The sequence below is a fragment of the Parastagonospora nodorum genome, assembly GCF_000146915.1.
Source record: "Parastagonospora nodorum SN15 chromosome Unknown scaffold_27, whole genome shotgun sequence".
In the NCBI taxonomy this organism is placed as follows: Eukaryota; Fungi; Ascomycota; class Dothideomycetes; order Pleosporales; family Phaeosphaeriaceae; genus Parastagonospora; species Parastagonospora nodorum.
The window spans coordinates 366,042-379,751 of NW_001884575.1; the positions used below are offsets into that span (position 1 = coordinate 366,042).

General features: G+C 53.2%; 8 protein-coding genes across 8 annotated transcripts; 5 read left to right on the forward strand and 3 right to left on the reverse strand.

Moving 5' to 3' along the window:
- Positions 1-10: 10 nt before the first annotated feature.
- SNOG_13650 (hypothetical protein) lies at positions 11-430 on the forward strand (the record flags this gene model as incomplete). The annotated part of the gene is made up of 2 exons (XM_001803804.1): positions 11-98; positions 288-430. The coding sequence occupies 2 exons, from the start codon at positions 11-13 to the stop codon at positions 428-430; spliced, it is 231 nt and encodes a 76-aa protein (XP_001803856.1).
- Positions 431-722: 292 nt separating this feature from the next.
- SNOG_13651 (hypothetical protein) lies at positions 723-1,494 on the forward strand (the record flags this gene model as incomplete). The annotated part of the gene is made up of 3 exons (XM_001803805.1): positions 723-833; positions 960-985; positions 1,032-1,494. 3 exons carry the CDS (start codon positions 723-725, stop codon positions 1,492-1,494), a joined length of 600 nt encoding a protein of 199 aa, XP_001803857.1.
- Positions 1,495-1,516: 22 nt separating this feature from the next.
- On the reverse strand, positions 1,517-2,462 carry SNOG_13652 (hypothetical protein; the record flags this gene model as incomplete). Its single annotated transcript, XM_001803806.1, has 4 exons — positions 1,517-1,584; positions 1,619-2,073; positions 2,095-2,120; positions 2,196-2,462. 4 exons carry the CDS (start codon positions 2,460-2,462, stop codon positions 1,517-1,519), a joined length of 816 nt encoding a protein of 271 aa, XP_001803858.1.
- A 1,546-nt stretch (positions 2,463-4,008) lies between these two features.
- On the forward strand, positions 4,009-4,471 carry SNOG_13653 (hypothetical protein; the record flags this gene model as incomplete). The annotated part of the gene is made up of 2 exons (XM_001803807.1): positions 4,009-4,027; positions 4,296-4,471. 2 exons carry the CDS (start codon positions 4,009-4,011, stop codon positions 4,469-4,471), a joined length of 195 nt encoding a protein of 64 aa, XP_001803859.1.
- Positions 4,472-5,888: 1,417 nt separating this feature from the next.
- Positions 5,889-8,915, forward strand: SNOG_13654 (hypothetical protein; the record flags this gene model as incomplete). Its single annotated transcript, XM_001803808.1, has 4 exons — positions 5,889-6,050; positions 6,156-6,492; positions 6,546-7,929; positions 8,016-8,915. The coding sequence occupies 4 exons, from the start codon at positions 5,889-5,891 to the stop codon at positions 8,809-8,811; spliced, it is 2,679 nt and encodes an 892-aa protein (XP_001803860.1). The 3' UTR covers positions 8,812-8,915.
- Positions 8,916-9,349: 434 nt separating this feature from the next.
- Positions 9,350-10,223, forward strand: SNOG_13655 (hypothetical protein; the record flags this gene model as incomplete). The annotated part of the gene is made up of 2 exons (XM_001803809.1): positions 9,350-9,922; positions 9,975-10,223. 2 exons carry the CDS (start codon positions 9,350-9,352, stop codon positions 10,221-10,223), a joined length of 822 nt encoding a protein of 273 aa, XP_001803861.1.
- A 199-nt stretch (positions 10,224-10,422) lies between these two features.
- Positions 10,423-11,957, reverse strand: SNOG_13656 (hypothetical protein; the record flags this gene model as incomplete). The annotated part of the gene is made up of 2 exons (XM_001803810.1): positions 10,423-10,965; positions 11,016-11,957. 2 exons carry the CDS (start codon positions 11,955-11,957, stop codon positions 10,423-10,425), a joined length of 1,485 nt encoding a protein of 494 aa, XP_001803862.1.
- Positions 11,958-12,570: 613 nt separating this feature from the next.
- On the reverse strand, positions 12,571-12,898 carry SNOG_13657 (hypothetical protein; the record flags this gene model as incomplete). The annotated part of the gene is made up of 2 exons (XM_001803811.1): positions 12,571-12,697; positions 12,846-12,898. 2 exons carry the CDS (start codon positions 12,896-12,898, stop codon positions 12,571-12,573), a joined length of 180 nt encoding a protein of 59 aa, XP_001803863.1.
- Positions 12,899-13,710: the final 812 nt, after the last annotated feature.

Here is a 13,710-nt window from a genome sequence, read left to right on the forward strand (position 1 = left end):
CTCGGCAGAGATGACATCCTTCGGCAAAAGCACTGAGTCGTGGATCGTGGGTGCTGGGCTGGAGGCGCCAGGAATGCATTCGCTACCAGACTGCCGGTGTAAGGGCTTGGGATGACAGCAGGACCCAATTATGACGGCCTATGAATGCTTTGACGTGCCATCGGCACCCTCCGCACAGACTGGAGACGTGTTGACCGTCGGCTTGCTTTGACGGCGTTGGTGATTGCTCTTTCCTCCTCTACTTGGACCCTTGATGCCGTCGTCTTCCATTGATACCTTACCCCAAGCTCAGACCATACCATTATCCATCACGAATCCATCTGTGTACAGACTAGACGTGGAAATACGTGTGGGCATGCAAAGTGTCGAGTGGACGCTCCACTACTCCTTCACTGGCCCCATCGAGGCGCGCGAGCAGGCCAACGGCTGATAACCGCGACAACCGCTAAAACCAACAGTCGACCACCGGCTCTATCAACACCATCGGTTCAACCTGCTTCGAACGGGGAGATGGTGAGCACGTTCAGCTACACTGAGCCTGTTACTGCGCAAGAGAATGAGTCTGACAAGCACATTTTCTAGATGACGTACGCTGTCATCGCCCCTGCACATGGGTTGTAGCCAAGACGCCTTCACTCTATCTGCCGGCGAGTGGGATACGAATAAGACATATCGAGTCTGGTGATTTCCCGCGTATTCGCAGACGTTTCAGCTCCGTCATAATGGCTGTATGGGACAAGTCTTGGAGGCGCAACATGCCCTTACCCCACCGCCACCTACTGTTGCTCTTTCTCGAATACAGGATAGGAATGGCGCATCTTCAAGACATTGTCGTATGTTAGTAGATGGTCCTTACTGAGTACGACCTGGGCACGAAAACTGTCGCCTGGCTCTGCCGTCTCAACGATCGACGATTACGCTGCGAAGTCAGTACTATGGCGACTCGAGAACAAACATAGGAGACAGGAAGGGATCCCGACAAGAAGTAAGTGCATGAGAGCAAATGTCGAGAAGGTGCACTACCCGCATAGCTTGATGTATCGCTGGCGCAAGCATACCCTTTCTGCGGCAGCACATGTTGATCAGTCAACAGAAGCATCCTGTTATTGCATGTCATGGGACTATCTCCCCGAGCGCCACATAATTAGAGAAAAGCTCGTATCGCCGCTACATCTACCGGAGTACATTGCGACGTTGCCGTTGGCGGACGACTTTTGGAGCAAACAAGGAAAACATGTCGTTATCTGCGACCACAGACGATGTGGCTGGGTAATTTTAGCCGCGAATGGTCTAGAAGCATTTTCTCACTCACATGGGAAGGTAAAGGTTCAGTTCAGTATCCTGAAGCTCAAGGCGGACCTCCTGGATAAGGAAATCGAACTGCGCGGCGGTCCAGCCAAGATATGCAGTGAAAGGCCACAAGCCCAGCGATTCGAGAAGGTCACCAACAACACAAATCGCGTCTCGGCCAATTCCAGCCTGTGTGGGATCTGAAAGGCAGTCAGCTGTATACTCCTCAACTTGACAAAGCACCGCTTAGTCCTTGAATGGAAGTCTTCTTGGCCCATATGCTACCTTTGGTACCTGACGGAACGTAGCAATTCGGAAGACTACACACCTGGATGCCAACCTCCTATGGGTAGTCTTTTGTAATCCGTCTGGACGTCTCGCAGACCCGCTGCGGCGACTAGCTCTTGCAGCCTTGGGGCCACCCTCGGGTCACGCTGTAGATCTGTCATTGACCTAGCATAGCCCTGCCACCAGCGATATACTGCAGAGCGTTCTGTCAGTCGCCCGCTGTTCGACTGGATATGAAGATGGTACTCTGCGACCTGGACCCAACCCCCTGGGCGCAACAGTACCCTCATGTCCCGAATGTAAGACGCCCATCTATTCTTCTTGATACCAGGTGAAACGAATCTGGAATGTATGAGGTCGTACGGTCTGGTTTCGAAAACCTCGGGGTCATTAAGCCTGTCGTTCAGGTTGTAGCTGAAGAGCTCCAGATTGTCGGGTTGGTCAGGAAGCCCCCTGCGCTCGCGAAGGATAGTGTCAGCCTGGATCCCGGACGTGCTTGATATGCAGGCGCCTTACATAGGAAAAATGTCGATGGCGGTGACCTGTTGCGATTAGCATGATTCCATGCAAGCTCGTCGCGCGAAAGAATTGTGCACAACACCAGGGTCGAAGCGTACCTTGCAGTCTTCGAAGGTTTCCGCAAATTGGACGCACCAGTCGCCACCACCATAACCGCAATCGAGGACGCTGTTTGGATCTCGCAGCCGAATTGTGGAAGAAACGAAAGAATCTCCGAGAAGCCTCTGAAAGATATCATGTTGGGCCGTCAACCTGTCTTCTTCCCGATCGTCATTCGCAACAGGCACGCAATATATCTTCTCGTCCACGGATATTTTCTGGAAGACCCTCCCATGAATGCTGACCATCGCAAAGTCGTCCCCCATGCTGCGCTACGCTCCGACTCAGTTTCTGGGGGCGTGTTGGTGGAAAGCCGAGGGGGTACCCACCAGGCAATCGGCAGCATGCGGTTGTACGGCGATTATAAACTCGCGCTGAGCGATCGATCTGGCTGCTGGTAGCGGGATTTATCTGCTTAGTGAGCGTCACTGTCAGGACATTACCTGGAGCATAACTTGCGACGTGTATTCTTACTCCAGCTGGACCTAAACAAGTTCGATGGCGTGGCAAACAGCAGTCGTCACCCACCAATGCTGACTGGAGGAGTAGGCGAGCAAACTGACCTCCCACTTTCTTGTTCGAAGAGAGCTTGTGAGTTGGGCAGCCTTCCGGCAATGCAAGTCTCGGTTAGAAGGCATCACAACCACAAATTGCAATTGCTCCCGTGATGAGCTGACTCCTGAGCCCGCTCAGCCGCATCGGGTGCTGCAATATCTCGAGATACTGCACGATGGCAGTCATGCAATCAGTGTCCAAAGCACTGATCCTAGTCCGCGACAGCCCTGTATTACATGCCTGGATGCAAGAGCGGTCAGCTGTACGCCATGGATGGCTCGCATGGCAGACCGCCCCGCCACCAAGAAAAATGACCGTCATCAGTGGAAGCGAAAGCCCTGAAGATCATTCGCTCCACCAGGGCTTGTTATACAAGCTTCGACAACAGCAGATGCAGTAGGCCTAGCTTTACGAAGATGCAAGACAGTCCGTAACTAAAAGAAACCGGACACTGGTCAACATAGCTGGTCAAAACTCACTTGACCGACAACGGTCCGCTTCGGCTCTTGACCGGCGGGAGAAAATTCGCAGTTGTCGATCTGACTAGGCTCCGACTTGACGGATTGACAAGACAACACATGTAGCACGGCATATACGTGGCTGGGAAGCCTAGGATGGAATTGACCCACGACGGCCTGTCCCGCCACGCTTCCTGTCACAATTTACCGCTGACACGGCATCGGGAGACACCAAAACTGGTCCGCGAAGGTGTCGGACACGGATCATTGAGATTGTTAGCAGACATTTTGCTGCCTCCAAAACGACCAAATACACATAAACAGCGACACGACAAAGTATAATCCCGGGCGGGGCCCACCCCAAACTGTGCCAAACTATACCACACGACATAATTCCCACCCCTTACAGCAAATGGTTTCTTCTCCTCGGGTGCTTGATGGCACTCCACCGAGGCAGCAGCTAACACAGATTAGGACTGGCCGCACGACAATTAGTTCAAGCTTCCGCTCGGGCCAGTCCTGTGTCGTGTCCCAAATTGTTTGCTGTGCTAACACAACATGACATTCTCTATCAAGGACTCGGTACGGACATCAACTGAAAAGCAGTACGGAATAGATCGATGTTCAAGGGTGAGGAACTGGCACGTCGGCAAGCTTTGCAGTGCCACGAAGTCAGAACGACGAAGCTACTAGCTTTTATCCAAGAAGCAGGGGACCGAAAACGACATGAAGCACGGACAACATGGCATCAGACTCAAGGTTACTTCTGTTTCGACAGCCTTAAACAGATCCTGTCAAGATGTCTAGTACAAGGTTAAGTAAGACTGCATCTCGTGTCATGCGAGGAATCAAGGATGCCCCCGCTCTGCATTGCGCATCACCACCGCTTTCGCTTCACTTGCGAGAACACGATTGCACTGCGTCAAAAGCTTTCCGTTAGTCATGGTGTTGGCAATCATTAGTACAATGTTTTGACTAGGCAAACACAACGTTCCCGCTGCAGAACTCCGAACGCGAGCGACTTCATCAACGTATTACACGCCAGCCTCTTTACACTCCACAGACCCAACACTCTTACTTGACCAGTACACGATGGTGTTCAAGATTCAGAATCTACGTCGCATTTCAGCATGAATACCTTGAAGAGCAAGCTCCCTTTTAGGGGCAGACCTGCATTTGACTCTACCCTTGGAGGATGCTCCACGTCACACAGAAAGTATGGCTGGGATCAGGGTCGAATGATGCCGGAGCAGGGGCCGTGACAGATGTGGTTGGCCCGATGAGAGCGTTTGCATGGGAAAAGTGTCGGGTCGTCGCTTCTCAGTTCCACGTTGCATGCGTTTCAACTGCTGCGACTCGCGACGGAAATAGACTCGAGCACGGAGTCCGGTTACTAGCAATATTGACTATCTCCGGCCTACCTACTCCTTGTCTGACGAATTTGTCATTAGCAGACCGCTACAGGCGACTGAGTGATATTTGATTGCGATTGGTGGTTGATATGAGTAAGACAAACATGGCTAATGGATCAATTCACAACCCCACAATTGTAAGCAGCATGCTTAGGCGATATTCGACCCTCGCTGCCAGCTGACGAACACTCATACCTATGTCGAGAGCTGGAATATGTCTGTTCATCCTACGTGAGATGGTCTAGATTACAATTTGAAGGTAGCTTGTCGATGCTTTACGCGTCTTGCATTTATTGAGGCACATCGAAGGCCGAAAGTCTTTCCTGGTCTTACAATACACAATTGCTCTGACTTTGGTGACTAGATGTTCCATAGAGAGTTAGTGTTAGTCAGCACATATGATGAGTAACTAAAGTACGAAGAGGCAAAGATGTGTGATCGGTGCATTTGGAGTGAAAGCAACTCTTGGGACGACATGTGGATGCGAAACAAAGCAAGGACTTTGGAACCGAGAGAATGTCATGATCAGTGATGATTTCGAGGATACCGAGCTAGTATAAGTACAACGACCTCGGGAATCTACGATGCTCGAGTTTCAACCAGGAACCATAGGCCCCACATGGTCTCACAATGCTATGAACATTGGAAGCGCAACACCATGATCTTGGTCTTACGTGTACTCAACCAGTCTTACGAAGACTGTAGAGCCAATACTGAGAACAAAAAGACGCAATTGCAGTACTTCTGTGTATGCAAGCACCAAAATGAGCAATTCTCCTCCGCATTGCAATCTCAGGCGTCCTCCTTGAACTGGACTCTTGCGCCGACTACAACAAGCCCACCAGGCCGTTGAAAACATCACCTGACGCCCCGTATTATCACAAGCTCCATCTGAACTCAGAAGAGATGATGAGCGTGGCATGTGAAAGTCGAAGAGGCTCGCACGACGCCAAGGTTTGGTTGGGGTCCCCACATTGTCGACTCGTGAGCAATTGCCGAGGCACAACGGTCAGTCGTCATGAAGCCGGAAACGAGGTGCTCGGCTTTCACAAGGATGCTGATCAAAACCACGACGCGTCCACCAGCTGTTACTCTGACCATACCCACTCATTCCCCTTCACCACATTCTAAGTCCATCTCTCATTGAGGTTGTTGGGATCTTTGCTGATACCCGCGAAACCCCTGCATTGCTCTTTCATAGCTGTAGCAAGCTCCTCTCTCATCACATAGCAAGGTCTGCGTTGAGCATAATCTCGCATAACACAATATGGCTCCTCAAGAGCTGCGGTACGATGGCCAGACGGTTGTTGTCACGGGCGCTGGCGGTGGTCTTGGTCGCGAATATGCCATCTTCTTCGGCAGTCGCGGCGCGAATGTCGTCGTGAACGACCTCGGTGGAAGCTTCAAGGGCGAGGGCAAGGGCTCCGGGGTATGTTTCCATCACCACGAGCTCGTAAAACGAGTGTCAGAGGCTCGCGATTGCGATGTCCCGTGACACCACATTGCACTTTCACATGCTAACAGCTTCGCATAGGCCGCAGATAAGGTCGTCGACGAGATCCGCTCCGCAGGCGGCAAGGCCGTCGCCAACTACGACTCGGTCGAGAACGGAGAGAACATTGTCAAGACGGCGATTGATGCGTTCGGTCGCATCGATGTCCTGATCAACAATGCGGGTATCCTGCGCGATGTCAGCTTCAAGAACATGAAGCAGTCGGATTGGGACCTCATCTACAACGTCCACGTCAAGGGAGCGTACAAGTGCGCACACGCTGCATGGCCATACTTCAGGAAACAGAAGTACGGAAGGCTCATCAGCACCGCGTCGGCGGCCGGTCTCTTCGGATCCTTCGGCCAGACCAACTATTCTGGTGTGTATTCTCCAACCCTTTGCTTTCGCAGTGTTGAGCGCTAACCTTTGCAGCTGCCAAACTCGCGCTTGTTGGCTTCACCGAGACACTTGCAAAGGAGGGCCTGAAGTACAACATCCTCTGCAACGTCATCGCGCCCATCGCGGCCAGCCGAATGACCGAGACTGTTATGCCCCCTGATGTCCTCGAGAAGCTGAAGCCCGAGTGGATCGTTCCGCTCGTTGCCGTCCTTACACACAAGTCGTCCACTGAGACTGGTGCGATATTCGAGGCTGGAGGAGGCCACATTGCCAAGCTGCGCTGGGAGCGAGCCTCTGGTGCTTTGTTGAAGGCTGACGACACCCTGACTCCTGGCGCCGTTGCGGCCAAGTGGAACGAGGTTGTCAACTTCTCCAAGCCCGAGCACCCACAGGGCCCAGCAAACGCTCTTGAGCTGCTCGAGGCGGCCCAGAAGGTCCCCAGCAACCCCAAGGGCGAGGAGCTGGACTTCAAGGGCAAGGTCGCGCTCGTCACTGGTGGAGGTGCTGGCCTTGGTCGCATCTACTGTCTGCAGCTGGCCAAGCGCGGCGCAAAGGTTGTTGTCAACGACCTTGTCAACCCTGACGATGTCGTTCAGGAGATCCAGAAGCTCGGCGGTGAGGCTGTTGGCAACAAGGCCGATGTGCAGAACGGCGAGGCTGTCGTCAAGACCGCCATTGAGAAGTACGGCCGCATCGACATCCTCATCAACAACGCTGGTATCCTCCGCGACAAGGCTTTCGCCAACATGACCGACGACCAGTGGGACATCATCCACAAGGTGCATCTCCACGGCACTTACTCCTGCACCAAGGCTGCATGGCCTTTCATGCTGAAGCAGAAGTATGGCCGCATCATCAACACCACATCCACCAGTGGCATCTACGGCAACTTCGGCCAGGCCAACTACGCCTCAGCCAAGTGCGGTATCCTCGGATTCTCAAAGTCCCTCGCCCTCGAGGGCAAGAAGAACAACATCTTCGTCAACACCGTCGCACCCAATGCTGGTACTGCCCTCACCCGCACCATCATGCCCGAGGAGGTTGTCCAGGCTCTCAAGCCCGACTACAACGCACCTCTCGTCGTCCTTCTCTGCTCCGACAAGGCTCCTGAGCCAACGGGCGGACTATACGAGATGGGCTCTGGCTGGTTCGCAGCAACCAGGTGGCAGCGCACCGGAGGCCACGGCTTCCCAGTCGACGTCAAGCTCACCCCCGAGGCCGTTCTCGCACAATGGGAGCGCATCACCAACTTCGACGACGGTCGCGCTGATCACCCCTACGACAACGCCAGCGGCCTCAAATCCATCATGGCAAACATGGAGAACACCAGCAAGGGCAAGAAGGAGAAGAAGTCTAGCAAGAGCAACGAGGACGTCCTCGAAGCCCAGAAGAAGGCTTTGGCTGGCGAAGCCAGACGGTACTCCGTTCGAGTACACTGAGCGCGATGTCATTCTCTACAGTAAGTGTCTATTATACACGCTAACGTATTCTATGCTAACTCATACACTTAGACCTCGGAGTGGGCGCAAAGCGTACCGACCTCCCCTTCGTATACGAGGGCTCCAACGACTTCCAAGTCATCCCAACCTTTGGTGTCATTCCTCCCTTCAACGCCGAACCACCCTTCGAATTTTCCGAGATCGTCCCCAACTTCGACCCGCGCATGCTGCTCCACGGTGAGCAATACCTCGAGATCCGCAAGTTCCCCATCCCCACCGAGGCGAAGCTCATCGCGATTCCCAAGCTCGTCGAGGTCGTCGACAAGGGCGCTGCTGGGCTGGTCGTGTACGGCTCCGTCACAAAGGATGCGAAGACCGGCGAGGATATCTTCTACAACGAGAGCACAGTGTTCATCCGTGGCTCAGGAAACTTTGGCGGACAAAAGAAGGGCGCAGACCGTGGTGCAGCAACCAAGATCCACACACCGCCTAAGCGCGAGCCCGACGTCGTTGTCGAGGAGAAGACTTCGGAGGAGCAAGCTGCCCTCTACCGTCTCACCGGCGACCTTAACCCTCTGCACATCGACCCGCAATTCAGCAAGGCTGGCGGCTTCCCTACTCCTATTCTTCACGGTCTATGCAGCTTCGGTATCAGCGGAAAGCACGTGTTGCAGAAGTTTGGACCTTTCAAGAACATCAAGGTCCGCTTCGCGGGCGTTGTGCTTCCTGGCCAGACGCTCATCACTGAGATGTGGAAGACTGGAAACACCGTCATGTTCCAGACAAAGGTCAAGGAGACTGGCAAGTTGGCGATTAGCGGGGCCGGCGCTGAGCTGTTGGGCGGCGCAAGCAAGTTGTAAACGTGTGTTGTAAGTGCATCGACCTTGTTGTTTGATATAGGCGTTTAAGAAAGCCTTTTTGTAAATATGTAGTGTTATGATATCAGAGTATCTTGTTCCTTCAATTCTCCAACGTCTGTGATCTGTCTGTGATCTTTCGTGATGAGTTGCGAATATCATTCCATAAGTGTCACCGTGTGTCGAGTTGAGGAAGTGTTAGATATTCAGCCGTGTGGCCATATATTGTACCCATCTTGCTTGAGTTCCTTAACTCACACTTTACCTGTCCCTATTTCTTCTCCATGTAGCGATCTTGTCCCTTTACTCCATCTGCCAGGCTACTTTCTACTAAAGTTTGTAGCTGCAGTCGCACATTATGGCACAATCACACTATCACGTCTCGATCACACGGAGAGGTGCATGGCTAGTACCACAGAACTGCCAGAACGCCTCAATCAGCATCCCATTCTCCTAGTTCACAGGTTTACGCAGTATGTCTCTTGTTTGGCAGCATCTTACCCCATCTTCGTTTTCTTACCGCTCAAATCTCCGCGCTATCATGTCCAAGCAAGATCCTCTTCCCGAGACACCCATCGCCGAGCACGACTATGCCCTCACCTCGTTGTCCACGATGAAACAAGTACCCCAGTCTCCAGCTCGACCAGCGACGCCCCATTGTCCGCCATCAATCCATGAGCCGCATGCACCCCCGCCCATCCCGCCGCGGTCGCTGCAGAGACCAGTCTCGGTGCTTACTGCGCCAGCGGAAAGACACCTCATCGCCCTCGAGCACTGGCGATGCAACCTGCCGACGTCGTTCTACGAGCCGCAGGAACACGCGTGGGGGATCGCAAAAGCCCCCGCTGAAGAACGGGTGGAAGTGGTGGAGAAGAAGAAGAATAAGAAGGGAAGATACCCATGGCACAAAACTAGGCTTTTGTTGCGGTTCATGGGTTCGTGCTTCATCTTGACAGCCATAGCACTAGTCTACCTCCGCTTCAACGGTTCATATCGCTTCAGCGATCCATACCGCTTCAGCGATCCATACCGCTTCAACGATTCATACCGCTTCAACGATTCGTACCGCTTCAACGATTCATATGATTTCTTCACGCTGTGGGTTTACATGGTAGTAAGTGTTCCCGTCGCATACGAAGTACAAGTCCTTAACGTTGCCGGTGTAGTGCCCTGCCGCGCTCACATACAACATCGCGGAGATGCTTTGTGGCTTCATTGTGGGTAGGGGCATCAATCGGTGTGTGAACACGGGCATGGATGGCCTGTTCACGATTGGGCTGGTGGGTATAGGGTTCAGGTTCGTCGCGGAAGCGCATGGAGTCAAGGGCGATGATGTGATTGGGGCTATTTGTATACTTGGTGGCGTGTTGCAGGCGGGTGTTTGGGCATATGGCATTTGCTCGTTCTGCAAGTGATGGAGATCAGTAAAGGTGTTTGCTCGTAATGTAAGTAATGCAAGCCATTGGCGAGAGATGTCACGATAACGACGGTGTTGTGTTCGCCATGTCAACATGGCAACGTGTGGTTTTTATTATTATGCAGTAAGATACGTATGTTAAGCGGGCAACGGGGTCTATAATTGCGTAACGAGGTGATAGATAATGGCCGGCGTACTCAAGCCTTGGGGCGATGCTCGGTAGACTCAAGCTCGAACTGGTCAGTGTTCGGGGGCTTCCAGAACTGCTTGTCGCCCTTGGCGAGACGGATGAACCATGGCTGGGCACGAGCAGAATCGGAGTTGACTAGCTGAATATTAGCAAAAGTCCGTAACAGTACAGACGACCAATACTCACAACTCCAGTACTCCTTGTTGTCATAATCAGGAGGCAAGAGCTTGCCACGCGAGATGGTGGCAAGAGCCCATGTAGTGGTGTTAATGATGGCGTAGGTCATGATACCGGCGATCAGTCCGTACGCAATCGAGTACGAAAATGGCATGAACATGAGTGTCACAAAGGCCGGGATGCTATCGCCAGGATAGTTCCAGTTGATGGCGAGAACTCCACGCATCATCATGCAGCCGACGAGAATAAGCGCACCGCCTGTTGCCCATGGCGGGATGGAAGCGAAGATGGGTGCGAAGAAGAGCGAGATGAAAAATAGCACCCCGGTCGTGATCGCTGTGAGACCTGTGCGTCCACCTTCTTGGATACCAGCCTGGATGGTCGTCAGCAAGTGTCACATCAACACAAGAGTCGAATACTTACACCTGACTCAACGAATGCAGTGACTGGCGAAGAGCCGAACAGTGAGCCAATGGAGATGGAAATCGCATCAGCACTGTAAGCGATAGTGCTCTTGGGGAAGTCACCCGTTGCAGGGTCAACAACTCCTGAGAAGCGAGCCATGGAGTAGAGAGTACCAGTAGCATCCAAGATATCAACGTAGAGCATAGTGAAGACGGCAAGGGCGAATTGGCCACCCACATTGCTGAGATCCCAGTCCTGCGCGAGAAGTGTGTTCTTGATAGGGTGGAAAGCCACCACATTCTTGAAGAACTCAAAGCGGGCATCTCCAACGACAGTGCGTGGGAAGAATGTGATGGGAGTGTCGCGGGGCCAGGAGCAGAACGACACAAGCGCGATACCGACAATCATCGAACCACGAACTTTGTATGTCATCAACAAGGCTGTGAGGACACCACCAACGAGGAAGCCGAGCCACATTGTAGGGTTGGTCGCCTTGTGTCCAGTGCATGCGCCAGTGTCTGGGTCCAGGAATTCTGGCGGGCAGCCTCCAAGCTCAAGCGGCGTGGCCTTGGCTCCAGTGATGGCACCCAATCCCGCACTGTATGAAAGACCGATCAAGGTAAGGAAGAGACCAATACCAGCTCCACAAGCTACTTTGATGGAGGCTGGGATGATGCGGGCAAGCCATTGTCGAATACCGAGGAGAGAAAGAGCAACGAAGATGAAACCTTCAACAAACACAGCTGTCATTGCGACGCGGTAGTCAATCGGGCCGGTACCGTGGAATCCGACCATCTGATAAGCCAGATAAGCATTCAGCCCCATGGCAGGAGCGACGGCAACAGGCAAGTTCGCACTGATACCCATGAGGAAGGATCCGAGCGCAGCAATGGCAGCCGTTGCAGTAATAAAGTCACGGTTGACCTCGACGAGGCAAAGAGAGTACGCATCGTCTTTCATGCAGGTCGGGTCGATTGGGTCATTGCAGACACATGTCGCTCCTGAGTCGGTAAGAACGGAGGACTAAGAGCCTATGTCAGCCAATGTTTGTCTCCAAAGTATGTCGAATAACTTACGTTCACCGCGATGATGTAGGCCATGGTAAAGAACGTCGTAAGACCAGCTCTGAGTTCAGTGGAGAACCTGGCATTGGGAATCTCGTTGGGCTTTGGTCATTAGCTTAGGTCGCGAAGAACAAAACGTGGACATACATGACCAGATCCATCAAGATGGAAGTATTTTCCAACAACCGAGCGAGCCACCCGGTCATTGAGGGCCGCCTTATTTCGTTCGACGAAGCCCATGTTTGCAGACTGACAGCGAAAATGAAGCGCAGAACGAGATTGAGGAAAGATTGACGTGAACGCTACGACCCCAGACGAGCATTCATGTGGAAAGCTACTTGTCTAAAAGCTAGAGGACCCTCGATGATCTGTGTAAGGAAAGGGGCCAATTTCTTAGTGCCCGTGGGACATGAGTCGTGTGCATGTTTCCGTCGACACCTCTTTATTTGGCAAATGCACTGGTCGGCCATGCCCCACAGTGTGAGGCCAGTCTGGCATCGACAATGCGTCTACGGGACATGCTCCAGATTGGAAGGTCGACTAGATGGCAAGAAACTACGCCTTGTCTCATCACCCTCTGGGCGTACCTCGGCGCGATGCGGGCGATGCGGGCGATGCAGCTCATTGCCCATGGCACTGTCGAAGGAATCAGTCCAGGGTGTTGTTGAGCCCGGCCAACCTCCCGCTTAAGAAGGCCTACCGTAGTTCGCGCAGCCCCCAGCGTCCTTGGAGACCCCACCAGGCAAGTCAGGTACGACTGCAGACGGCTGGACAGACAACTTACTCTGCGCATGTCCTTTTCACCTCATTGCCCGCATGTGAAGTTTGATGAACCATGGCAGCTGTCAAACAAGAAAAGAGTCGCAGGATCGGGGACAGTCCCTTGGTGAAACTTGCCCCCAGAGTACCAGACAGGCAGGTCCTTGTTGCTAAAATTCCTACGTGAACGCCAATCAGACAATTCTCCACAGGGTTCGCGCGTCGGTGGAGTAACCCAAAGTGGATAAAGCCAATGGCTTACCCCAGACTGTCGGGTCGTACCAAGCAGCCCTACATGTTTCGTCGATTTCTCATGTGCTTACTGGCCCGGGACAGCGGACTCGTCGCCGGACCCTTTTTCCCTTCAAGAGAGGCGGGATTTAGGCATCCGAGGAGCAGTCGTCGTTGCGTCGCTAGTGTTCCCTCCATGAGAACGCCTCGGACGGATCACACGAGCCGTCTTTCTGCGTGGTTGATGGTTGCAGTGGCAAGACAGGCCTGCGAATTGGGACGTGCCTGGCTGTGCGTAGATCTTCAAGTGAGCTGGTGGAGTCCCTGTGGAACAGTGGAATCTTCCAAGGTCACTATCGTCGATCTCTATCTGACCGAATGCATGAACAGGAAAACAATTGGGGCAGACATGTCCAAGCTCCCAAAGGTCGCTTCCCACGGCGCCATCTCGGAGGAGTCCGCGCTCCCAGTCGAACCACATGTGTCTACGGCGAGATCGAGACGGTTCCCGTTTCGACATTAGTCGGCAGTAGTCAAGATGGAGAGTCATTTTCCGTCCTCGACTAGGATGAGCGTTGCTGGGCATCAATTCGAATCTCCGTCACTGAATATGTTGGCATTGAACGTCCCCCCACCGCGAGCACTGGTAGATTGGCCCA